The sequence below is a fragment of the Acanthochromis polyacanthus genome, chromosome 13 (genome assembly GCF_021347895.1).
Source record: "Acanthochromis polyacanthus isolate Apoly-LR-REF ecotype Palm Island chromosome 13, KAUST_Apoly_ChrSc, whole genome shotgun sequence".
Taxonomy (NCBI): domain Eukaryota; kingdom Metazoa; phylum Chordata; class Actinopteri; family Pomacentridae; genus Acanthochromis; species Acanthochromis polyacanthus.
The window spans coordinates 31,804,251-31,830,822 of NC_067125.1; the positions used below are offsets into that span (position 1 = coordinate 31,804,251).

Sequence of the window (26,572 nt, forward strand, 5' to 3'; positions counted from 1 at the left end):
AGCAAGAGAAGTTAAATTCTCATAGATTTATTTAATGTCTTTCCTTCCTTAGTACTCTTGAGGGAAATTTTGGAGAAGTGGTTCAGAGTTAGTAATGTCAGCATAAGACGATGATGTATTGCTGATGAGAAAATGAAAAGTCTGTTGTGAGCAACATTTTCCTCTGGCTAGTTGGACAATCTTGCATCATCTGCAGTGGAATCTGATATTTACATTATAGCTGGTTTATCTAATATTGACTGTATATATCCCATTATTCATAAGATAGCAGGTGTAATTTAGAGATTGTCACTGTAGACCTTGGCCCTACGGCATAATTATGAAGCATAACGTACATGCAGCAGTGCTCATGGCCATATGTCTGTTCCTATAGTATCAGAAATGATTTGATAAACCAACAGATGATGGGAAAATTAAGCTTCAGGATTTGACTCCTGTGTGCAGCAGTGCTGAGTTCCTCATGGCTTATCACTGTCAAATCACTGTCCCAAAGAGGAAGAAAACATCAGAGAAATATTAAATGAACGGAATTTGAACTGTGGCACGCTTCTGCTGAATTGCACCTGAAGCAAAACCCTACAAGTTATAATCAACCTTGTTTAAAAGTACCATGTCCTCACTTTTATTCATAGCAGCTTTTGTAAAATTGGCTTTTACAGCCAATATCTGCTTCACAGATTTTTTAAGAAATCATCTGCTGCTCTTCGGTATTTGCAATATTTTTTTTTTTTTTTTATATCTTGGTACTTGAGACTGAATATTACAAACAAATGGAAAGCCTCTAAATCCCTTTTCATCCCTGCTCTTGTATCAGAAGGTCATAACAAACACTTGCCTGGCTGCCTCGCTGAGACACTTGTGCTCTGTTTCAGCGCTCAAAGAAAAAGTCCATTTGGGTCTTTTAACCTGCTGTGACACTTTAAAGGCCATCCGTCCCCACCTGGGGGCATTCACACTTGCTTTTCACTCTGGGTTTTGAGAGCTATCGACAGAGAGGCGAAAAAGAAAAGAAAAATATATAAATACGTATGATTTGTCTGTCCTCAGGTTTTGTGATTACTGCCATGACCCTGCCTGTCATTCTCAGAATCTGAATGCGGATTTTGTGTCTGTTTTCTTTCCTGATCCACAGGTTCATCACGAAAACACAGCGCCACTCATTGGTGCCTGCAGAACATCGCACAGGAATCAGTCGACAGCTCCGATGAGGAGTTCTTTGATGCCAGAGGTTAGTATCACATTTTATTTCTCCACATTAACCCGCTTTTATGTTGTAGTTTTGCATAAGCAATTAAAATAGGCCGTTTTCCATCAGGTTTGTTGTCCTCTCCACTGTAGAAACTTATTGACATTCTTCCAGTTCCTTCCAGGCTACAAGCAGACTGAAAGCAAATACAACCAGTTTACTGCTGCGTCTGTATTTGAACACACCAACATGTTCAGGCCCTCATTAATGTTTTGGAAAAAGAGGCTAGAAAAACAAGGGGAGATGGGTGTTTCATAGAGCCAAAGAGAGACAGAAACTTTGGGGGAAAACTGAACAAGTTCATAAAAAAATAATGAACAACAATATGCGCTGTGGAGTCAACCGTGAAACTTCAAGTGATGTAAATGTCTTGGTTTTCCTGACCAACACAAACCTGAAAATACTGAGTTCACATCAGCTTCCTGTTGTGTAAAGCTGCTTACATCTACAGTTGAGAAGCTGGAACTGAGGAACATTTGGCAATAAATGACCTAAACAAGTTGCAGGCTATTTTTTCAGTCAGTTAATTAATTAATTGTTCAGCTAATTGTTTTTCAGCTTTAGTAAAAGTGCCTGAACCGTACATCAAAGCCTAATAAGGCTCTTAAATGTTAAAGTTATGGAGAGCCCAAGGTAACGTTGTTAAGTTTCTGTGTCGCAAAAGGTTTAATAAACTCTTTTATGTTAAAGCTAGAGGAAAATAGGATATGAGGCTGGTTCTATTCTGCTGTATTACAGTGGGCTGGTGAATAAAAAGGCAGCCTCTCTGGTGGTAGGCAGCCTGGAGGCTAACAAAGGGATCTGACGTCTCCTCCTTTGGGATTAGTTTTTTTTGATGATCAATGGTATAAATCATAACTAACCAACTTGTAGAGCACTAATTTGTCCCAATTAATACATTATGTGTCTGAATGTGGGATTTTTCATGATCAGTTGGATTGTAGACTCGACTTATTTCAGTATTTTATGCGTCCTTGTGTCTGATGTCTTCATTCCTCCTACATGTTAACTGGAAATCAGTCTTGGCATGCCGTCTGGAAGGATATCTTAATTTCTAGAATGCGTCTCTAGGAGAGGCTGCACTTTGGTATGGTGGTTAGCACTGTTGCCTTGCAGCTAGAAGATCCCTGGTTTGGACCTGGGATCTTTCTGCATGGAGTTTGCATGTTCTTCCTGTGCATGTGTGGGTTTTCTCCTGGTTCTCTGGCTTCCTCCCACAGTCCAAAAACATGATCAGGTTAATTGATGATTCTAAATTGTCCATAGGTGTGAATGTGAGTGTGATTGTTTGTCTGGTGACCTGTCCAGGGTGTTCCATGCTTTCGCCCCAAGACTCCAGTCCCCCTGTGACCCTAATGAGGATTAAGCGGTGCATAGAGAATGGATGGATGATGGATCTCTAGGAGAGAGAAGGCTTGCTTGAGTAGCATTGAGCGAAGATGCACAAGAGTATTCTCAAGTCTGTTTTCTCGTCACATAAAAGAGAGGTGACACACTGTTGGAAAATACAAACCATGCTGGGAGTTGGAATGACAAATATGTGTATATAACATCTATCACTTCAGTATTATACAGCATGTCAGTCTTTATTTGTATAGTAGCTACACTTCTGTGTGTCACATCTCTTATATGCAAAAAATAAGAAATGTAGGACACTTGCAGATTCTGTCACATTGTAAATAAATGTAAATATATCAGTAAATATTTGCATTTTAATGACCACTGTTTTGTTAATTTGAACTTGGCCATACATCATATTTATTTAGTGTCGCTTTAAATCAACTATGAGGCAAGAATGTCTTATCTTGTCATATACCCATTGCCTCGCCTCCTCTGCTTGCATCTTTGGTGGGAAGGACTAAGAAACCATAGGGAAGAAGTCAAGGAAAGGAATCGAGGATGTACATATTAAGAAATGAGAATGGGGGACGTGTTTGGGCTTTTACTAGCTTTACACACCCTGAGAGACTCGCAGCGAGTGACTTTGGAGATGGGCTGGTATTTTTCTGTGCTATTTTTGGTGTTTTCTTAACCTTTTAATCGAATGGGCAACATCGCCTCTAGCTGCTGCACTACTCGCCTGGAAAATACAGCTGTAAGCATCAAATCACACGATGAAGTTGAAATTTTACAGCGCTTCTTTCTGTGTGTTCTGCATCTGCGATTGTTGCTGTAACTCAGCTGGGTAAAGAGAGTCATATATCTGAATAAAGCAGGGAGATTGTGCTTCAAATAGATCATGGATGAACTTCCATCATCCTTAATTGTCATCCACTTTCATACTGAAGATTCTTGTAAATGCATTCACATGTCAGACTGACCAGAAATAGAGCCACTTGAGAGCATGTTCAACTGGCAGCCTTTTCACAGTCCCAGAGGGAGTTCATCAGCAAATAAGTAGAATACTTATCCAAGCAATTATCCACTCCAAGTCCTCTTCCCCAAGAGTCTGATGGTAGAGATACTTATCAATTATGTTTCAGCGCTATAACATGTTCTTATTTCACTTAAAGCGAGTTAATACCCAGCAGTAGTGTTTCTGGTGTCCAATACTTCTTCATGTGGCATATAGAGATGATAAAAGTGGTGCACAATGGGCAACAAATGGGAAGCCATTTGAAATGTGCTCTTCTCCCTTTTTATTTGAAGGAAAAATGAAGTGTTGTTACATGTGTTTGATGAATGTGTTTCTCATTCTGCTCTGTCAGTCACTTTTGTTTATCTCGTTTTCCCTTCGCTCTTCCTGCCTCAGTCTTTCACTCGCTCCCCTCCCCTAATTTTGATTTCCTCTCGCTCCCTTCCCGTGCATATTTGCCAAAAGAGGCACGTTCGCAGTCCTAGAAAACATGAAATATTTATCCTTATCACGGCTGTCGCAGAGCCGAGCTGTGCATCACTCTGAATGCATTTTATCAAACGGGTGTCGAGGCAGCTATCAGCGGCGAGGAATCACCGGGGACTCAGATAACATGCGCATGTGTTGTATGTGAGCCGATGTACTTCGTCACCCTCACACTATCTGAAGCTGGAGATTCCTCACTCAGCCATGAAATATCTGGACTGAATGTGACGGGGAGGAAGCGCAGAGATGTCCTTTATATCCTCTGGTTAAACGGTGAAGGTGACTGGGGAGAGAATCCACAATTATCTTGATGTTTATGTTCGTGTATTTCATGCCAGTTCGTTCAAAAGAGTAGTTCTACTTATTTGCTCTCTTGCCTTGCAGGTTTATGATTTAGTGCACCGACATGAGAATGGAGTAAAACTTTTTATTTGAATCTGGGTTAGAAACAAAAAGATATCCATAAATATTGAACCGTTTTTAAAAGCAGCTGTGGTTGTATTTTATACTACCTGCTACCTTTCCTAACAGCATTTATTTCATGTTTATTTTATTTCAGGGCATTGATATTACAAGTTGCTCTCCATTTAGGATTGTTTCATTATTTTTAAACTATTTTATTTTGTTCTACTAAGTGATTTAGCAAGATTAATTCTATCTTGATGTTTTCATACATTTTTTTGCAGCCTATCTCTTAACATGTGCAGCATATAGGTAAACTCAGATTGTTTTCAAATGTGCTATATTAATTAATTTGAATTGATGGGATTTGTCATCAGATGCACATCAAATGAATGGATTAAAAACGAGTTTTTAAGTTGGTAATGAATCTGTTTACTCCATTTCCAGCCTTTATGCTATCTCACTTCATATTCTAACAAACAGACATTCGATATTGAAGGCTTAGGGAGCCCTAAACTCACAGTATATGACACATTTTTTTTGATTTGTTGCAGCCACAATCAATGTAATATTATTGAGGCAATTTCCACTGCAGGATCTTGCCCGGCATTTTAGGGCAGCCGATAGCTTTGTGCATGTTCTCACTGCAGGAAATGCCTCCAATAGACCACTTTGAGGACTGTTTTTAGAGGAGGAAGCAAACTTGATCCAGATATTTCTGAGCAGCCCAGAAAAGCTCCTGTGTAAGTCGTGACACTGATTGGATGAGCTCAGAGAGAACAGGTACTATTTTTTCTGCTCTCTCAATGTCCTCATCAAGTGTAAGTCTTCTCATCTCAAACATCGTCGTCAAAAACATAAAATTCACCATATAGGCAAACATAGCAAACCTCCATTGCTTTATTTCCTACTTGCTCACAGAACCAGAGTTACATCCAGTGTCTGCTGTTTGTCATTGTGTTGGTTTCACGGTCAAAACGGTTGGATTCTGCAGCCCGATGGAAAGAGAAAGGCTGAAAGGGCTAATTATGGGGTCATTGCTATGAACTTTTTCACCGCCTCGCAGTTCCCCAAGTTCCTGCTGTGGCAGCTATCCATTGTGTGTCTGCCATGAATCTGGCAGTGTTTTTTGAAAGCTTTGTTATTTATTGTTTTATAGTGGGAACTCTAATGGCTTCATTTAATAGAGACAGTGTAGGGAGTCAAAACATTTCTGGAAAGTGAGGAAAGAAATAACAGATTTGCCCTGAATGAGGTAGTTTTCGGTAAATAACTTAAGTGACTGAAGTTTCCACATCAATCTGCCATGAGGTAAAAATAATGTTGCCCTTGTACACAGCAGGAGGCCCAGATTTGATGTGTTTGGTAAATGTACCATTCAGGTTTTCATTTTTCCTTTATTTCAGGCATTTTGCTCCATCTTTAACTGGTTTATTAGTCGCCGTTTCTGTCTGTGGAGACCGAACAGATCACATCTCATTTTGCCATCTCTCACCGAGGCACAGCATTGCAATGACTTTGTGGCAGGCCAGTGTTTTTTGGGGTTTTTGGTTGTGAAAGCGCCCGGATTATCCTTTCAAGCTGCATGAAAGCATGGCGGTTCCAATCTACAAAGAGGCTTCTTAAGACGGAGCACCGCAGTGAAAAATAGAATGTAGCAATGCAGGTTTCATTTAGGAGAAAAAAATTAAAAGGAAGGTGTTTGAAGAGCGTTTTTACCCCCCTTGTGTTTGCTATGTGACTTTATTGTCTGGGCTCTGATGGAGAGTGGAGCTGTGTCCTGCAGAGAAGCCAGAAGAGCAAGTTATTCCAAACATAAACATACGCTCGGTATGAAGGATGCCTCCCTTAAAAGGGGAAAACAGAACAAGGTCGTTAAAGGTTGTTGAAATTATGGGCCTCTCCAGTCGCTTGCTAACTGTGGCTCTCAGTCTTAGCTGCATATAACTAGTCTGGTTGTTTTCATTTCTCCAGGCAGACTTGATGTATGTTTTCTTTAGCCGAAGGTATTTTAGACGTTATATGGAATAGCAGAGGGGGCAAATGAAAGAATTGGACTGAGGCGTGATTGAGCGGTGAGCTTGTCATATTACAGGCCCACCACTCAAACCGCCACAATAAGCTTGAGGGAGTTTTATTTGTGCGGTTGTGATGAATGCCTTCATCAACACTGTGCAACCCTAAAAACCCATAGAAAAAGAACAGGAAAATAAATGAAGACTGTCAGGAATTTCCTCCGTTTTCTGCTAAAAAGATGAGCCATGACTGTTACTGTTATGACTATTCGTGTGTGTATTTTATTTTTCCGGTTTTTCTTGCTCATGAAGTGTCACCGCGTAGATTCATGTTATTGTTGGTCTAGGAGCCTCTTGAAAAAGGAAACGATGCATCCCTAAGGGCTCTTGCTGCACACAATGCATTTGGGAATTTAAATTTGACTCTTCAGAAGTGGCAATATGCTGCTGCTCTTTACTTTATGTCTATTTTGAGATGCTCTGATGTTTTTGGTCACTGGCAGTACAAGCTGTTCAAAGGCAAAGCTTTGAAGAACAAAAGATGAAACTGCATCCGTAAGTGCAGGCCACAAGTATTTGACATTTTCTTCTTTAATCGAAGTGATAGGGTTTGCAGCATTAGTTTAAGAGACTTTTTTTACTTTAGGGTCTTTAACAGTTTTATAGCTTGTCTACACCATACTGTAAGAGTTGTTTTACTTCTTTATGTCTTGTCCCTCAGCTTTACGAGGACAATAATTCTAAGCATTAAGCCAAAGCAAGTGAGGAGTCAATTCATGGCCACAGAGTTATTTTACTGGTCTGTTTTGTTTCACTTTCTGAGAAGCAGACTGAGGATACCAAGTGAAAATAGATACAAATCTGGCAGAGTTTCATTGGGAATGATACCAAGTCTCTGCTGTCTTTGGGTCAGAGACCGTAAGACTTTTAGACTTTCCCATTGAGTGTAAAGAAACTGCAACTAAATACCAAATGACTTTATATAAGAATTTGTTAATTACAGTCAAGGCCTAAATTAAGAAAATTTGGACTTAAAGTTACTTTTAAATGTAAATTAAAGCTGAGAAATATTTTTTTTCCACAATCATGCTTCTTGTACATCATCTTATCATCTTTTGGGGAACACCTGTGTCATTTCTGACCAAAAAACACCTTGATGGTTGAATAAAAGTAACTTTGAGTCAAAATTTGCTAGGTGTATGAATAATTTCAGGCTTGACTGTAGGTTTGTTTCACTGACCTGAATGAACACCGAATGGATTCATTTGACATTTCTCTATACTGAGGTTGGATCCTGGTTTTCGGATAACAAGCAACCATAGAAGAAGTCTTTAAAGGCTGGTCCATGACTTTAAGTTATACAAATTAAATTTAATAGAGGCATATAAAGAAATTAAGGAAGAATACAAATCTTATAAACCAAAACACACCAGGGTTGTAGTCTAACAGATTGAAGAATTACATTGCATGTGCTTTTCTATGCACTTTTTCTTTAAATTGATGGTCAGTGTCATAAGGTCAGGGAAGGGAAAGGAGGATTTGTGATGACATAGGAAAAGAGAACTGGGAGACCAACTGCATTTTTGCTGTTATGTAGTCATGTAGCGGAAGATGTTATTGATCTGCCATGGATGGTGCATCACTGATGGATAGATCACAATCAGTCTTTCACATCTGGACCCTGCAATTTTACACCTTTCTCCTATGCAAGACTGCGTAAGCTCTGTTAGCTTGCACAGGAATTGTGAGTGAGCAGCTCTTTTCAAGCCCAGCCACAAATTCTCTGTTAGACTGAGGTCTGGGCTCTGACTCAGAATGCTCTCACTCGAGAACATTCACCTGATTGTGTTTGAATCATTTCCATGCAGCCTTGACTGTGTGCTTCAGGTTATTGACTTGCTGGAAAACAAATCTTCTCCCAAGTGGCTGTTATCTTGCAGACAGCATCCGGTCATCCACCAGGATGTCCCTGTACTTTGCTGCATTCATTTTACACTCTACTTTTATAAGCCTTCCAGAGCCTGCTGCTGTGAAGTAACCTCACAACATGATGCTGCCACCACCATGCTTTACTGTGGGGATGGTGTGTTTTTGATGATGTTTTTGGTATCCACTAAACATCACAAACTACTATAACTTAAAACACATTTACTGATCCTCATTTTAGTAACTGTGTGACTTCTAGCACCAGTTGTCTGTACTGGTGTTGAATGAGTCCCTTTAAAAGGTGTGAATATCTATGCAGTCATTTATTTTGCATTTCATATTTTTAACTAGTTGATATTATTTTGAAGAAATCTGTTTCTCACTTTGACACCAAAGAGTCTTTTCTTGGAAAAATCCAAATTAAACTGAGCATGAATCAGTGTTGAAAAGCAATAAAAAGTGAAGATTTTTAAGTGTTGTAAATGCTTTTTATTGTCCCTGTAGATACACCTAGGACATTTTACTCTGTTAGTTTATTTCACTACTTGACTGCCTCCCAGCTTTTAGTTTCTGACAGTTCTCCATCCTTGTTTGTAAGAGCTCCCTTTGCTTGGTACTAAAGATATTATAATTTGGATGGCACAAATATTAACAAAGTAAATCTTATTGTAAAACTTTGCAGAAGATAAGAAATCCATCATCGTCCATGTTGTATTTTATGAAAACTGACACGGAGGTTCAGTTTCCTTCAGCTCATGTTGTTGTGTGTCAACCAGGGCTTGTGCGACACGGTGTAGAGGCAACACAGCTGTTTGCTGGATGGTTTGATGCTGTCATCTCTGCCGATCAACTCCTCTGACACGTGCACAGCTGCCGCTAGCACAGACCCACACATGTACGCCAGCACACAACGGAACACACAATCAGTTTGTCACATCAACACAGGCTCCTGTGGTGGCCCGCGGTGACGATAAAAACAGAAGTGTAACATGCTGTCACACGGAGAGCCTCAAGCCGACATGAAGCCTCTCAAAAAGATCCAAGTGAAGATAACAACTTGCTCCATGACTTGTCCGTCTCAAGAGCCACCTCCACTATCACAAAATGCCCATTTTCCAGCGGTGGCAGGTAAATCTTCAGTTTATCTACAATCCAGACCCAGAAGCTCTTAAATGAAAGAAAGGAGATAAGAAGACATTTGAAGCTCACATTATAAGAAGGAGGTGAAAAATCCAAAGCACTCTTCTAAGAGAAAGGTTAAAATTTCTGTTTTAATAGTTTATTCAGAGACACTGCTCTGAATTCTCTACAGCTGAATTATTTGAAGCGTTGCACTTGGTGAGGAAGCCACATGCAGAAAGACGATAAGTTTTACTTTTAGCAAGCCAGTACAAAAAGGGCTTTTTAACTGCTGCCTGTGGAGAACATCATGCATTTATTTTCTCTGATGTTACTATGACTTATTAATAACAAGGCCCTTCTCCTTAATAATTTGTGCATGCCTGCATACTGCAGAGACCTTTTAGTATTTGTTCACATTTTATGACTTTTTCCTGCCCATGGTGTCATGTCACTGTTACCAGTTTGATGAAAAAGCTTTGAGAGGTTGTCTTTTTCTTAAAATTTTTTCCAATTCCATAGAATTCCTGATATACTTTGGGTTGAGGATAACAGCTCTGAGGACAACACTGAGATTCCTCAGCTATCTCGTGTCCATATGAATATGTAATATAGAGAAGCTGCAGCAAGTAGAATTTCTTCACCTTCCATCCCTGATAATTGGATGAATACAGCTGATCCATTTTTCACTTGGTTCAATCGAATAAAAAAGCCTGTATTTCTGGAGCACAGAATGTTCTGTGCAGTGTCATCTCATGAACATATATCTGTATAAGTGTAATGGATTTTTCAGTGGAGGGTTTCAGTTCTTTCATGGCTGCAGCAGGGTTTTTATGGAGTGCTTTGATTTCCTCTTTTTACTTCATCAAGAGAATGACGTACATTTGACTTATTTGTATAGTGAAAATGATAAAGCTACCTTTCTTGCACATAAATACACACAATAAAAAACAGACCTAAAGTAGTTAATAAATATACACTGCAATGCACTGTTTACTATTAATACCACTCAACGTTAGTTTTTCTCTTATGCATTAAAAACTACACGAGTTACTGCACAAATGCGCTTTTTTATTATCAGGACCAAATGTGCCTTCAGGCCGCTAAAGTGAATGCCAACTCGATTGCCACATTGTTTATTGATGTGAGCTGTTGACAAATTTCCTGTGTGTTAATCCAGATTTGTTGTGTGGTGACATGAATTTAAATAATGAAGCGAATTGACAGATCGAGCCTGAAAGGATGATCGTGGTGTTGGCTGCTCTCACACTTTAATGCCGTAATAAATTGCCACTGCAGGTATGCAAGTAGGACATCTATTTATTTTCCATGTTGCTGTAGATCAGTCTGTGCTACTTGTGGATTTAAACTAATGTGACCCTGAGTTGGCATTTGAAAAATCAAGTCACTTTGCTCATGTTTTCTAAGATTTGCAAAGCTGTGATGACTATAAATTGCAAAATCTGTTGATGCAACTGGTGCAGTTGTATACTCACACTACGACATGAGATATTGTGTTTTACACCATCGCAGTTTTATATGTCAGGGCTCCAGACTAACTTTTTTCCTAGGAGCGCAGTGGCCCCTAACTACAAATTTTAGGAGCACAAACAGAAAATTTAGGGGCTCACACCAAAATCGACTTGCAAAGTAAATAGTCACATTCCCTCTTATTTTCACTGTATTACTGATAAATACTTGCACAATAAATGCAGAAACTATGTTTTCAATTCACAATTTATTGTGCAGCAGTTGACACAACATATCAAGAAAAGCACTCAGAAAACGCAGTACTCCGCCAAGGCTGCTCAGTTGACGGATCATTTCCGACGGATGAAATCTGTAATAAAAATGACCTTGTGCTGAGCACAGGCATGTGTTATGCATGTGCACGTTATGTATTTATACTGAATCACGTGTAAATTACTCTTATGAAGGTCTGTCGATCAGTTCATCAATTTTGGAAAGCCTTTGTTTCGCTAGTGTAAAAATAACCATTCCCTCCAGGCTTTTATTTTGAAGGCGTATTTTTAATGCTACGGGCTTTTATTTTGTGACCAATTCAGCACACAGGAAGTGGTTCTCTAAGAAGAGGTTTCTTGACATGACGAAGACCCTTCCGAAAAGTCCGAAAATTCACATAAAGATGAAAGAAAACGGTTACATGCTGTTGCTGTCTAGCACAGAATGTCTAAACTTAGAAGCAGCTGGAATGAGGACAAGAAAGGAGTGAAGGACAGAAAGGTGAATTTGTGTTCAAAATAAGGCTGAACGTAAATAAGGTGAAACATCAGGAGCTTCACCGTCATTCGTCCCCCCGCTCTAACCCCACCTTCTTTATCTTTGGTGTTCATCTCCTTTCTTCTTTTTTTGGAGTTAATGTCGGTTGGTAAACCAGCTCATTTACGCATTTCTGTATACTGGGCTGAAGTGTGGAGCAGAAGTTTGTAAGCAACAAAAAATATTCAATAGTAATTTAAAAAGTTGCCAAATTTACTGGTCGCACATGCGCGAGTAGATGAAATATTTACTTGCACTCGCTAAAATTTTGGTCGCAAAATGCGACCATTTAGTCGCAGTCTGGAGCCCTGTATGTGTTTGTATTCTTGGCGGGACACATTGCCGCTGGGTGTTGCAGTCTGCCAAGGTTACCTCTGGTTTCTGATCCTTTCTGTGATTTTCCTGGGCAGGATCTCAGTTTGGGGACCTCGGAGTCACGTCTCTCCTTTTTGTAGATGATGTGGTTCCTTTGGTTTCATTGAACTGTGACATCCAGCTCGCACTGGGGCGGTTTGCACCAGGCTAGAGTAAGTAAGTCTGAAGCCATGATTCTCTGCCGGAAAACAGTGGATTTGAGCTGCTGCCTCAAGGAATCGAGTTTAAGTAGCTTGGGATCTTGTTCGAGAGTGACAGGAAAATGAAGTGTGAGACAAACGGAGGGATTGGTGTGGCGTCAACAATAATATGGGTGTTGTACGGAGCTGTTGTGGTGCAGAGGGAGCTGAGCCAGAAAGTAAAACTCTTGATTTACCAAACAATTTACTTTCCACCCCTCAGCTATAGACGTTGAGCTCTGTGGTGGATACAAGTGACCAAAATGGGTTTCCTTCATAGGGGGCTGCGTCTTAGAGACAGGTGAAGAGGTCAGACACCGGGAGGAGATTGGCTGCTCTTTCCCACTGAAAGCAGCCAGCAGAGGTGGTTTCAGCATCTGAGTGAGACGCCTTCTGTGTGACTTCTTATCAACTCCTTTGTCTCCTGGGGACACTTCGAGATCCTACAGGAATAATCAGACAATGTTGCTAGGGAAAAGGGCGTCCGGAATGCCCTGCTTAGGTTGCTGCCATTGCAATCCAACCTCGCATAAGCAAGTGAAAACTAATAGCAGGACCAGTTTTTCTAAAGAATATTTTGGCATTTTGGAGAAACAGATCAATACCACTCTCATGTCTGCCTATAAATATGAAATTACAGCCAGCAGCTGACTCAGCTTAGATTAAAGAAACAGATAAACACCTAACCTGATTCTGTCCAAATGTAACCAAGTAAAAAAGTGTGGTTTTATGGAGGTTTATGTTGAACTTTATATATTTCTGTCTTCATGGTCATGACACCAGTTCAGGATTAAACCAACAAGTTACAGTGTGCTAATTAGTGACTGTTCAGTGACATCCTTTAACCTTTGGATAGAGCCAATCTAGCTGTTTTCCTGTGTTTGCAGTTTTTATGCTAATGTAGGAGAGCTGCCTCCATGGCTCCAGTTAAGCGAGTGACACTTCTCATCTATCTCTTGGCAAGAATGCAAATCAGCATTTTAAGATGGGAAATGATTGTTTACATGCATGACCTGAGCTAAAAGAAACTCCAAAGATCTCATTCATTTCCATTTTTATTAGCATTTTTGTTCGTTTTCAGTCGAACCGTATCTTGGCTGATTACAGCGTTTTTATCTCTTCGAGCAGCACAAAAGAAACAAAGTCACAAGGGGATGTGGCAGCAGCAGATAAGAGTTTGCAGTGCAGATTACTTAAGAGTCTGCCCTCACGCCTGCAAACATGTGCTGTATGGGCCTATTTTCACTTGTACAACATGAGTCCCCATGTTGACATAATGGTTTCACCAGCTCCTTGCCTCAAGTCTTTTTAGCACTCAGACAGCCTGAAGACCAGACAAACCCTTTTTCCAAAAATGTCCTCACTTGTTAAATCTAAAACTGAAGCTGCTCCTCACAAAGATAGCAGTGAGACGGCACAGGCACCATGAGGCATATCTCATTTATTCTCCTTTCTTTCGTTTGAGCTGTTAGTAAAAGAATGACAGTGTGTTCATCTCTAAAGAAATCCTTTCTAGCACCTCGCTGCTTTTTACTCCCTTTAATCTTACAGCTGTGTGACAAGTACGAGTCTAAAGCAGAGCAACTCAGACATACATTTTGTCTAGTTTTTAGGTATTTTTCTAATGGATAGATTCATCAGCCAGGTCAGGTGCATTTTTCTCAGTCTATCTATGCCTGCTACTAGCGATTCTTTTATGCTTCCCCGTTGCACATTTTTAACAACTTATCCTAAAAAGTTATGAGCGGACGGGGTAGAAATGAAGTACCCCACTAGACCTTGAACCCAAGAATAGATGATGAGATTTTGGCAGGAATCCATATCTCATATATGATTTCTTAGACAAGAGTTGTTTTTTAACCAGCAGAAATGATGCCGCTGTCACGTTCTGGTGTTAAAGTTCAACCTCCAGGTGTTCTGAGGCATCACTGGGATTGCTAGAGTGGATCTGAACCATGTGTGGCAGAATCTCAGATGGTTTTTGCTCCAGACTAGTCCCGGCAGGCGGTTATTTCACTGATTTTGTCTTTCTGTCTCTAGTTAAAGGTGTGCTAATCAGTGCAGCAGCTGGATTCAGTTCCAATGAGACTTTTGCGGCACTGCACCAGTTTTACAGTGCATCCGGAAAGTATTCACAGCGCGTTACCTTTTCCACATTTTGTTATGTTACAGTCTTATACCAAATCGGATTCAATTCATTTTTTCCCTTAAAATTCTACACACAACACCCCATAATGACAACATGAAAAAGTTTTTTTGAGATTCTTGAAAATTTATTAAAAATAAAAACTAAGAGACCACATGTACATAAGTATTCACAGCCTTTGCTTAATACTTTGTTGATGCACCTTTGGCAGCAATTACAGCCTCAAGTCTTTTTGAATATGATGCCACAAGCTTGGCACACCTATCTTTGGGCAGCTTTGCCCATTCCTCTTTGCAACACCTCTCAAGCTCCATCAAGTTGGATGGGGAGCGCCGGTGCACAGCCATTTTCAGATCTCTCCAGAGATGCTCAATTGGATTCAAGTCCGGGCTCTGGCTGGGCCACTCAAGGACATTCACAGAGTTGTCCTGAAGCCACTTCTTTGCTATCTTGGCTGTGTGCTTAGGGTCGTTGTCCTGCTGAAAGATGAACCGCCGCCCCAGTTTGAGGTCAAGAGCGCTCTGGAGCAGGTTTTCATCCAGGATGTCTCTGTACATTGCTGCATTCATCTTCCCCTCTATCTTGACTAGTTTCCCAGTTCCTGCTGCTGAAAAACATCCCCACAGCATGATGCTACCGCCACCATGCTTCACTGTAGGGATGGTATTGGCCTGGTGATGAGCAGTGCCTGGTTTCCTCCAAACAAAACGCCTGGCATTCACACCAAAGAGTTCAATCTTTGTCTCATCAGACCAGAGAATTTTTTTGCTGATGGTCTGAGAGTCCTTCAGGTGCCTTTTGGCAAACTCCAGGCGGGCTGCCATGTGCCTTTTACTAAGAAGTGGCTTCCGTCTGGCCACTCTACCAAACAGGCCTGATTTGTGGATTGCTGCAGAGATGGTTGTCCTTCTGGAAGGTTCTCCTCTCTCCACAGAGGAACGCTGGAGCTCTGACAAAGTGACCATGGGGTTCTTAGTCACCTCTCTGACTAAGGCCCTTCTCCCCCGATTGCTCAGTTTAGATGGCCGGCCAGCTCTAGGAAGAGTCCTGGTGGTTCCAAATGTCTTCCATTTACGGATGATGGAGGCCACCGTGCTCATTGGGACCTTCAAAGCAGCAGAAATTTTTCTGTACCCTTCCCCAGACTTGTGCCTCGTCACAATCCTGTTTCGGAGGTCTACAGACAATTCCTTTGACTTCATGCTTGGTTTATGCTCTGACATGCACTGCCAACTGTGGAACCTTATATAGACAGGTGTGTGCCTTTCCAAATCATGTCCAATCAACTGAATTTGCCACAGGTGGACTCCAATTAAGCAGTAGAAGCGTCTCAAGGATGATCAGTGGAAACAGGATGCACATGAGCTCAATTTAGAGCTTCATGGCAAAGGCTGTGAATACTTATGTACATGTAATTTCTTTGTTTTTATTTTTAATAAATTTGCAAGACTCTCAAAAAAACTTTTTTCATTTTGTCATTATGGGGTGTTATGTGTAGAATTTTAAGGGAAAAAAATAATTGAATCCGATTTGGAATAAGGCTGTAACATAACAAAATGTGGAAAAAGTGAAACGCTGTGAATACTTTCTGGATGCACTGTATATAATCTGTTGCACAAAGTTGTACTGACACTGAAACGCAAACAGACACACAATATACAATGTGCTTTGTTTGTGGGAACATAGAAGAAGAGTTATGACTTTAATGATCCTTCTACAGTGGTAATAATTGGCCATATAATATGTACATAAAATGAGTTGTACATTTTTTTTTATAAAATGGGAAGGCTTGCTGAAGCACTCACATAAAAATGCTGTTTCTAGCTGGCTGCCAAATGTCCCATGTGACAAAACTCTTAGAAACGCAGAGGTACAATGCATAGAAAGCTGATATTGTCCAATAAAAATGTATAGTGTAGATTTTAAACCAGTGTACAAAAAGACTGTCAAACAACAGGATATAAAAGTAACAATAACAAACAACATAAAATGAAAACAACAAGCCAATAAGTGTGGTTTTAAACATGGAATGTGAACTACTCTTGTAAGCATGGCAGCCCATTCACAATGACTTGGTGATGTTTAGCATGCACTCTCCTCTGCATCTGATTTTCTGACCCAGACGCTCTTATCCTAACCCTAAAAAAACCTCCACACTCTCACTCTAACCTTAATCAATCTGACACCTCACATCTTCATTCCGTCAGTGAAGTAGCACTTTCCTCATGAATGTTAATCACTTTTCCCCCAACCGCCCTGCAAAAGAAAATTTGTGTTTCGCAATTTTGTTTACCATGTTCACCGTCTTAGTTTGGCATGTTAGAATACTAGTAATATACCCCAACCCATTGTATAGACTGTCTATGGTCTTTGACCATTAACAAAAGTAACATTGGGTTTTTGGGAACATTTTCCATTAAATTGCATTATATGTCTACTAGATTATACTTATCTGCTCTGTAATGCACTTGTCCTGAGTTTTTCTTTCAGAAAAGCATCTGAAATCACAAGGGAGAATTGTATATTTGATGTTTTTTGGCTGCATGATTTGATTGACATGATTCACTTTTGCGCTGACCTAAATACTACCCTATTCTATTCCCGTATCCGTCTATGTAGAGGGAGATCTAATTTGAAAACAGCTCATTAAATCAGTAATATCAGCATTCCCACACAGACAGAGCTGACAGTCGCACTGTCTGCTGCACAGCACAAAAACCACAGATAGTCATAACAAACGTAAATGCATCTCTTCATGCTCCTTGGCTTTAACAAGTGGCCAAATGAACATTCACTGGGAAAAGGTCCACCACTCATGCCAGGTTACAGACTTGATAGCTAATTAGTTGCCTAGCTGCAGCACTTTAAAACAGACAAAGGCCTTTCTCGACTGCTTAAAATGGATAGGATTTTAACTGGGCTTAAATGGGATGGTTTCAGTGTCCTCTTGGAGTTTTTTTTCCTTTAATTGCTTTTTTTGGTCGAATTATAGTCAATTTAATTTCCTCAAAAACTGAGTGACTGTACAAGAGAGACACCAGTGAGTGAGGCCACCAAGACACCCATGAGTCCTCTGAAGAAGGCTTAAGCAGCTGAGGTGGGAGAGACTGTGTGTACAACTGTTGTCCGATCTTCACCAGTCAAAGCTTATGGGAGACTGGCAAAGCCATGAAGTCAAAGTTTCTCTGGTCATTTGGGTGTTAGACTAGATGATTTGTATGAAGGACACCAAACACTGCACATCATTACAAACACACCATGCCCACCATCGAGCATGGAGGTGGCAGCATCATAATTTATAACTGCTTCTCGACAGCCCTGGAAGGCTTGTAAAGATACAGGGTAAAATGAATGCAACAAAGGATACACTACATGTATGTGCTTTGACACAAATGGATGCTTTGTTGTAAAATCTTGTCCAAAAAGCCAAATTTTATTGACAATGTTGGGAAGCTGTACATCAGCATTAAAGCAATTGTAGGAATCGACGCCAAGTATTGAAGAACTTGGATTGGGATTGATAAACAAAACTATTGGACAAAACAATTTTGACCTGATGATAATGCTGGATAAAAAGTAAAAGAATCACCAAAGCTATCAGAAGTCTTCATCTTGAGGACTACTTGCATGTCTCTGCAAACCTTCACTGGAATCCATTCACTAGTTATTGAGATATTTCACAGGATACGTGAAAACTTTCCCCTGCTGGTGACACTGGAGGACACGTCAGCGGATCACCGCAGTCTGTATGCTTCATCCTCTGGGTATGATCATGTGAGAAGCAAATAAAAAAAGCTTCTCAGAGGAGCTTCTGTTTTGGCTGCAGGCATTACTGCTCAACTCTCCCTGTGTGAAATCTGCATAAACCTGCATGTTTTTTTGTGTTTATCTGTACCAAATGCCATGGCAATCCAGCTGGACCACAGTCCCCAAATCCATGTCACTAACACGGCTTAAAATACCTGAACACTGTAAGTACATGTGCTCATTTTTGCACTGGTGTGCAAGCATTAAACATTAGTAGGTATACTGCTTATAAATTAACTGTAGCTCTTTAATACTTTTATGCATCCATTTACATATACATTGTCTACTTGTGAGCTTCATTTTTGCTGTTTCAATGGCATCCATCTTCAGCAGATTTCAGTACTTACCTGACTCATCCTGTTTATGCCATTTTTCTGGGTAATCCCCAAAGCAATCTCATTTTCATAGTGCGTCATCGGAAGTTGAATGAGCCTAAAATAAAGCCAGAAGTAGTATTTTGATAATTCCACTGCTAAATCCAATGCATGATGATGAGATCAAGAAATGGAGAGATGCTTAAATATTGAATTGGTAGAGGTCAATTGAGGCAGTTTCCTCATCGTTTAACAATCGCAGCATCTATTTCCTCTCTCTTCCACTCTGACACTAACTCACTGTGAGCTGACAGGCTGAGGGATGTTTCTAAATCTCTTTTTTTCTCCCTCGGGGCTGTCAGCTGCAGGCAAATCTCACACTTCTGTTTTTCTCTTTGACTGTTGTTCAAATCTGGTTTTGCTGTTCTCTCGCATATCCCAGTAGCAAGAGATGTGGCAGCTTTAGCGGCTTTGCTTATTTACGCATTGCGTTGCACTGCACCTGATTTCCGAGCGCTGCAAATTTTAATGCAAGCAGTTTTATTTATTCAATTCAGTCACATTTTGCTGCTCAGAGGAGCTCCAGCTTTGGCTGTAGGAGTTGATTCAGAAAGATGCATTGTAAGGAATGTGGTGTAAAGCCTTCTTTGTATTCTCCCCTTGTCCAAACACAGGCTTCCTTACATGCTGCAATGCTTTGTTCAGATCAGAGACATGCCTCTTTCTCGCTCCTCTCCGTTTTCTTTGTGCTTGTCTGTGTGTGTTATTTCCTCGCCTCATTATATTCAGATCAGTGCCGTTTCATCGAGGGAGGAGGAAGAGGGTTCACCCAAAGAGAAGGAGTAAGAGCAGATAGGGAAAGACAAACTATGACCAGCGGACCTGGCCCTGGGTGATCCAAATGGACAGGCCGTGTACAGCCAGCATCAGAGTCTGTCAGAGCTGCCAGGCAGGAGTGTGAGAGGAGAGAATTCTGTCATGTAGGGGTTCCTTGCTGCATGACTCATCCCATCGCGGACCGTCCAGGATGACAAGCCGAGTACACAACTGTTTTGGTCATGCTGAACCACACAGCGCGTCTAGCTTGTCTTTTTGGCTGAGCTCAGATATTCTCCAACAGAACAGAGCTTGTCATTTATTTTGACAGTGGAGTGGTGATTTATGTTTTAAGGAACAACTCCAGTATGGTACGGCGATAGAATGTGCAGCTCAATTCAGTTTGATTCATGTAGCACCAATTCCCTACATAAATCAGTTAAGGGCACTTTACATAGAAAGATGAAGGCTTTACAACACCCAAAGATTCCCTTTGAGGAACTTCTTCTGGATAGAAAATCTCCCTTTTAAATCTCCTGCAGAACCAGGTTCAGGGAAGCAACCATCTGCCTCACCCAGTTGGGGTGAGATTAAAGGTTAACAGACAGAGAACAATAAACTAGGGATTATATAATGATCAGAACAGTGAAGCTCCACAGTCAAAGACACCTGCAATATGGACAAAACACAAAACTACAGGAGAGAGAAGACACAAATTTAGTGATAGAAAACGGTGGCATTAAAAACTGTCCTGGTTTATAGGTTCTAGTTTTGTTTTGTGAGATCCCCTCCTGTCTTTCTTGTGTTTAACTGTGTCTTTCTATTTGTCCAGTGCAAATTCAATGTTTGTTTTCAGTTGCCTATGGATTTATTTTGAAGCTACTTACTTTGTGTGTATCTAGTACCTGTTCTTTTGAATGTTTCCCTCCTTTTTGGATTCTCTGTCCCACTGCCATTAGTTTCACCTGTGTCTTGTTTGTTAATTAGTTCTCTGTATATACACTCATGCATCTTCCTCTGTTTTTTGCCAGTGCTTTATGTTTGCTTCCCTTGAGGTCACCTGCTGGTTTTCCTTATGTTCCTCATCTCCTTCTGATTTGTGCCTTTAGTTTGTTGAATTCTGTTCGTCTCCCTTGTTCACCAACCTGCCAGTCCGTTTGTTTCTTTGTCTGTTTGGCCCATGTTTTTGATTATGTTTCCTGGATTTACTTTTTCAATCATGGATTTCATTCACCTGGACTCCCCAGGCACTTTTTGTTTGTTTGCCAGCCTCTGTTAACCCTTTCTGTAAATTTCATTAAAAGTTTTGTTGTTGTTGTTGTTGTTGCCACAACCTGCCTGCCATTTGGAACCTTTCCTGATCACTCCATGACTCATTAAATGCAGAAATAGAAAAAAAGAGGAATGCCAAAGAGAGGTTCTCAGTGCATCATGGGAAGGTCCACAGCAGCCTGGACCTGCAGAAGCTGACTATAAGCATTATCAAAAAGAAAGGTTTTAAGCCTAATATTGAAAACACAGAGGCTGTCTGCCTCTCAAATCCAAACTGGGAGCTGATTCCACAGCAGAGGAGTTTGATAACTGAATGCTCTGTTTCCCATTTTGATTTTAGAAACTCTGAAACTACAACTAAACCTGCAGTCCGACTGAGAAGTGCTCTGCAGGGACAATATGGTACAATGAGGTCTTTAGTGTACAGTGGAGCTTCGTTATTAGGAACTTTGCATGTGAGAAACAGGATTTGCTAAAAGAGAAACTAATACAAGAGAAAAATGATCTCTCTTACTGGTTCCAGTCAGAAACCCATCTGCAGCATTCTGGATCAACTGTGTTTTTTTTAGAGAGTTATTAAAGCATTCCTATGATATATTTGATATTTCGCATGAGATATTTGACAATATCTCTAAAACCATCCATGTACTTGAGTGGAAAAGAGCAAGAGAAAATTGAGGTCAGCCAACCATATAAGTTGTAATTAAGATGACAGTTTTGAGATTTTTTTCATAATTTAGTGGAAAATTGTGAAATTTAGTGCATCCAAAATGTCAGTATTAGTCCCTCAGAGGTTACAGAGCCAGAGCCGAGTCAGCTGGGATAGGCTCCAGCACCCCCCGTGACCCTAGTGAGGATGAAGCGGTGTATAGAGAACGGATGGATGGATGGAAGAATCTGCTTTCTCTTTCAAGTAATGGTGTGACCAACCAGTTTGTGTTGACAATCTGTTTGATTCTTCATGTTTGTTGAACCAATTTGTTTGTCGCCATGTTCTGAAGCGTCACACAGGCTTGGGTGGTGTCAATTTCTTCATACCTTCTTATTAGTGGGACTGTAAAAATAAACAGAGGAGAAGTCAGAGTCACAGGTGCTGTCTAATGCCACTCCTGGCACTAGCACTCTGAATTCTATTACTTACACAAAATGATCAGAAAATCCCTACTGAATACTGTCGACTGACTGCGCTATAGGGTCCTTATGCTATTGAGCCACCTGAGAGCATGCAAGACTTTTCTTTTGGCTCCTCTGCACGCTTGAACAGGATAAAATACAATAATAATATGGGTCCTTTCTGACATTACAAACGTTATTGTACCCAGTGGATCAATTCCTGACCTTCTCAGACAGGCATGTGATGCTCAGAAACTGTATTCACCGTTCTACATCCGTTTATTTTCCAGAAATTGTATACACGCCGCACATTCCAGCTTGATTCCAGTGGGCTTAGTCCTCTTCCATTCAGAAACAATATCTGATGTTAGGAACACATAATTGTCTTGTCTTCAACAATAAGACGACCTACTTTTCAAACCTAATCTCTAGAAAAGAATATAATCTTTCATTTGAGCCAGTGGGGTATTTATGCTTACAGCAGTGGCCGCCATGGTTCTACTTGTAGCAGCTCTCTTTGAGAAGAAGCTGTACTGCTAAAAACAGACAAATAACTGGTAGGCCACTTTAGTATTCTGCGCAAATATTTACATCTTTAGACCTTATCAATATTTACGTGCTACGCATGGGTAGATTTTCTCCAATTCAACAGTTCAGTGCATTTTACAGAAAGCCCGTCACTCCCATGTGTTCGGCCTTGAGATCTGGAATTTCATGCAAGAGCGGTTTGAAAAACATAGGAGATATGTGATGATTTGCATAGTATTAAGAAGATAAGATAAACCCTCATTGATTGCACAGCAAGAAAATGCAGTCTTACAGCAGCAAAGGGTAAAGTACAAACATGTAAACAACACGAGTAAAGAGATAAAAATAAACAACAAATATACGTACGTGTTGGTTCTTCCAGATATGGATGTTCAGATTGTACAAATTCATGATGTGAAAAATATACATATATCCAAGAAATTGCATGTAGAAATAGTACTAATACTGCACGGATTCCATCTGTTTTGCACACAAGTATGAAATTACTGATATTGCATGGATTCTTGGATATGCGGAAAAATTGATAAAACACAGAATTTTCAAATGTGTAAAAATATTTATAATCCACAGGTTTGAATGTGTTAATATTGTCTCAAAAGTGAAGGTACAGTATTGTAAATGTTGCAGAATTGTTATTCAAATATGACTTATTATAGACAAACACGAAGAAATTCCAACTTTTTTTTTTAGCTGTTCTTGAAGTGAAGCAGCTTTGGTTGTGTTTTAGCCAAAACAAGCACAATTTCAACCTAAGGATGTTTCAGATAGTCTGACTCACCACATGTGGACTTTGGTTAAACCTGTCATTTTGGTGTGCATTTCACACGGCTTTCTCCTTCCCTTCCCCTTTGCCTTAGCAACAGGAAACAACAACAATCACCTTAGAGTAGCAACTCAGATGCTGAAAATGGCAAGTTTTGTCGAGGATTTAGATTGTGCAATAAGACAGGCCTGCTTGGTTCTTTAAGTGAATTAGACAAAGTGTTTTCTCTCCTATAGCAGAATGACAATGAGGTGCGGCCACACTATTCTCCAGTACCAACACAGCACTTTAAAGGTAGAACTGGCTGTGCTACCTTTCAAATAAAGTCCCATCAATGCATTTTGGCCTAATGTTTCTTCCATTATATGCTTTTTCCATCTGAGCATCCCGAATTGAGAAAATTGCAAAGGGTGAGATGTTAAGAGGATCTCCTGTGTAAGCATCGTTCAAGCTCAATTTAACTGTTGAAAAAGCAGCACAATATTCCATTCATAACCTCCATCACAAGCCGCTGGACTTTGTTGTCGGCCGTCATTTGGCATTTTGTTGTTTAGTTTGCTTGCTGCATATTAGGCTGTGTGTTCACTTGGCACCAACAGCAGTGTACTGTTTGGCAAGCCGATTTTAAATGTGACCGCGGCCAAATGGCACAAATCAGGACTGTGTTGTTTGAGTTTGAGGGTGAAGCTATAAACTATCTGTCCTACTGGTGCCAGAAAGTTAACATGAGATGCCAGTCAAACTCCCGAACAGAAGTCTGATGGGGTTTAAAAAGTAGACCCTTAAACAATGAGTTGACATGCAGAGAGAGAAAATGGGGTTTTGCCTTTGCTACACTGCCTTACTCCTCTGTGTGTCTGTGTGTACTTGTGTGTCCCAGCAGATGTTATGGAGGGGAAGAGCGCCATTCTGCTGGGCATGAGTCAGTGGAACTCCAATGACCTGGTGGAGCAGATCGAAACTCTGGGACACATGGAGGACCAGTCGCACGGTACGATTCATTCATTTCTTTTCACACACATTCACATAAGCACAATGAGGTGTGTATTTTTCTTGCTCGTACATCCATTGTAACACTTTAAATTGCCTGCAGTGATAGTGAGAGTTGTCCACTGAATGATGATAATGTCTGCTGGATCGTAAATGAACTGAAGCTTTTATTTAAAGCTGCATTAAGCTATTTTGTACAGAAAGAGTAAAAAGAAAACTGCTCTGATTTCATCTTATGAAGTCGTAATGGATACAAGGAAATATTCGCTAACGTCAAACTGCATTCAGACCCATAATAGCTCTCCAGAAAAACACCACGAAAGGTTCCATTAATGTGAGTTTCATACGAGAGCGTATCAGTGAAAAGATGAACAAACTAGGAAATCCACCGATATGATTTTGCAACTTCTAAGGGTGATCAATTTAGTATTATGTAATAATTTCTTGCAAATAAATGTATTTGATTTGCCAGCACAGTACAACAATGTTGTTGACACTGTGTTATAATGAACATTGAGCTTGGATGCCCTCTTATTTGATCCTTTTTTAACCCCTTTTTTTGTGTTTGCTGGAACTTTAGCAGTGAAAGTGGTTTTAGTCTTGTAAAAAGAATAAGATAGCCGTGTGTTTTATTGCCAATCTGAAAAGAGCAATGACACGAGCCTCTCAGTGGAGTTGTTTCATTGGTGTTTCTGGTCATTTATGGCTTTACGTGACAGGTATGTCTAATATTTACGGGTCTTCTAAGGTCTGGTTCCCTCCACCAACCTCTCAGAAAAATATTAGATCGTAGACTGCTTAACATTCTTCACCTGTCACTTGTTTACTTTCTGTTTGTGCTCTTTCCTGCCTGGCAGGTAGTGCACACTCAGTTTATGCATTCTTGTTTGCAGGAAGTGCCTTATAGTTTTACAAGAGCGAATGAGAGCTCTGACATGGATGCAGAAATCCCAAATAACTTTGCCGATTCTAATCACTTTGTTCAGTTCAGCTCAAAGATTTGTAATCACTGACTATGTAGTTTGTTTGTTTTTTCCTCTATAAGTTTAGTGGCTGCATCACTGCAATACACTTTAGTACCCAAAACAGTACTTGAATGCATCACCGCTCATGTGACCTGATGTTCAGCACTAAGCCAGACTTCTTCAGTTCAGTATTTTGTTATCACGTTCAGTTCAGTGCAAAACTAGCTTGGAAATTAAGTTAATAGCTCAGCAGCTTATTTACAGCCACATTACCAGATTATGTTTTCTGTGGTCTAAACAGTCTTGCGGTCTGAAGTCTATAAAGCCATAAAAACTCTCAGTCAACATCAACTAGAGCTCCTTCAAAGGCAAACCCAGTTGTTCGCTCATAGGTTATCATTTATTTATATGTTAATCATCCATTCTTAATCAGTTTCTTATACATTTTTCCATTTGCAGAGAAACAAAGTGCTTATGTATTCTCAAGTTCCAGCTGACCATTGCTTCCAGCTCATGTGTGTGTGTTACATAAGTAGCATCAAAAATAGAGACTGCAGGCCCTCAGGAGGAATGTGGTTCCAATCTGGGAAGCTCCTTGTGTGATGGTTGACGAATTTACTGAGCTTAAAAGCAGAACACAGAGACAGCACACATTTAAAGAGGTTTATTATAGACAGTCTATATAATGAAAGTAGAAACCTGGGTAGGTAATTGTGAGGTGAGGGAGTGGTGCTGGTATGTGGCTTGATAGGTGGCTGACTGACAGTTTTGGACGCAGCGAGTTCCACATGAAGGAGCATGGAGTAGACGACTGAGACAAGGATTCACCTGAGGAAGCAGATACTACTGGGAGAGTTGGCCGATATCATTACGGGGGCAAGCAGAACAGTTTGAGAAGGAGAGGAGTGACAAGCTGGTGTTTAAGCATCGCAGTAGGTGATCAGTGGAAGAGTCTCAAGTGAGTCAGGTGACGAACGAGACACAACAAGGAAGAGGAAGCAGAAGGAACACAAGGAATTGGGGACAAGCTAGTGACACCAAGACACCCTGATGAATGCTTGAAATTGTCAAAAGAATTGTCGGTTAAGCTTGTAGTTACTCAAAACATGACAATAGAAAAAGAGTTTTGTGTTCAATGTCGTTCTGTAAATGCATTAGCGATAAAAAGTGTTCGCCACCCTTTGGAAGTTTTCATCTTTTTTTGCTTTTTAACATTGAATCATGGATAATTAAAAAAGACTTCTTTTTTAAAGAATTTCCTTCATCTCAAGGCTCAAGTTAAAACAGATTTCTACAAAGTAATGATGATTATTTAAAAATATCAAATTAAAAACAAATGATTGTACAGTCATTTACCCCCTTCAGTTCAATTTTTAGCAGATGCATTTTGGCTGCAATACAGTATTGAGCTAGCCTAGCCGCGCTAGACAACCCACGGCAACAAATTTAATTC

At 40.3% G+C, this 26,572-nt stretch overlaps 1 protein-coding gene across 1 annotated transcript in view; it reads left to right on the forward strand.

The window, feature by feature from the left end:
• Nucleotides 1-26,572, forward strand: part of pitpnm3 (PITPNM family member 3) — a 126,860-nt gene that overhangs the window by 22,358 nt on the left and 77,930 nt on the right. The window contains 2 exon segments of the mRNA XM_051957498.1: nt 1,133-1,228; nt 24,048-24,155. Of these exon segments, the coding sequence (XP_051813458.1) occupies nt 1,133-1,228; nt 24,048-24,155 (204 nt within the window).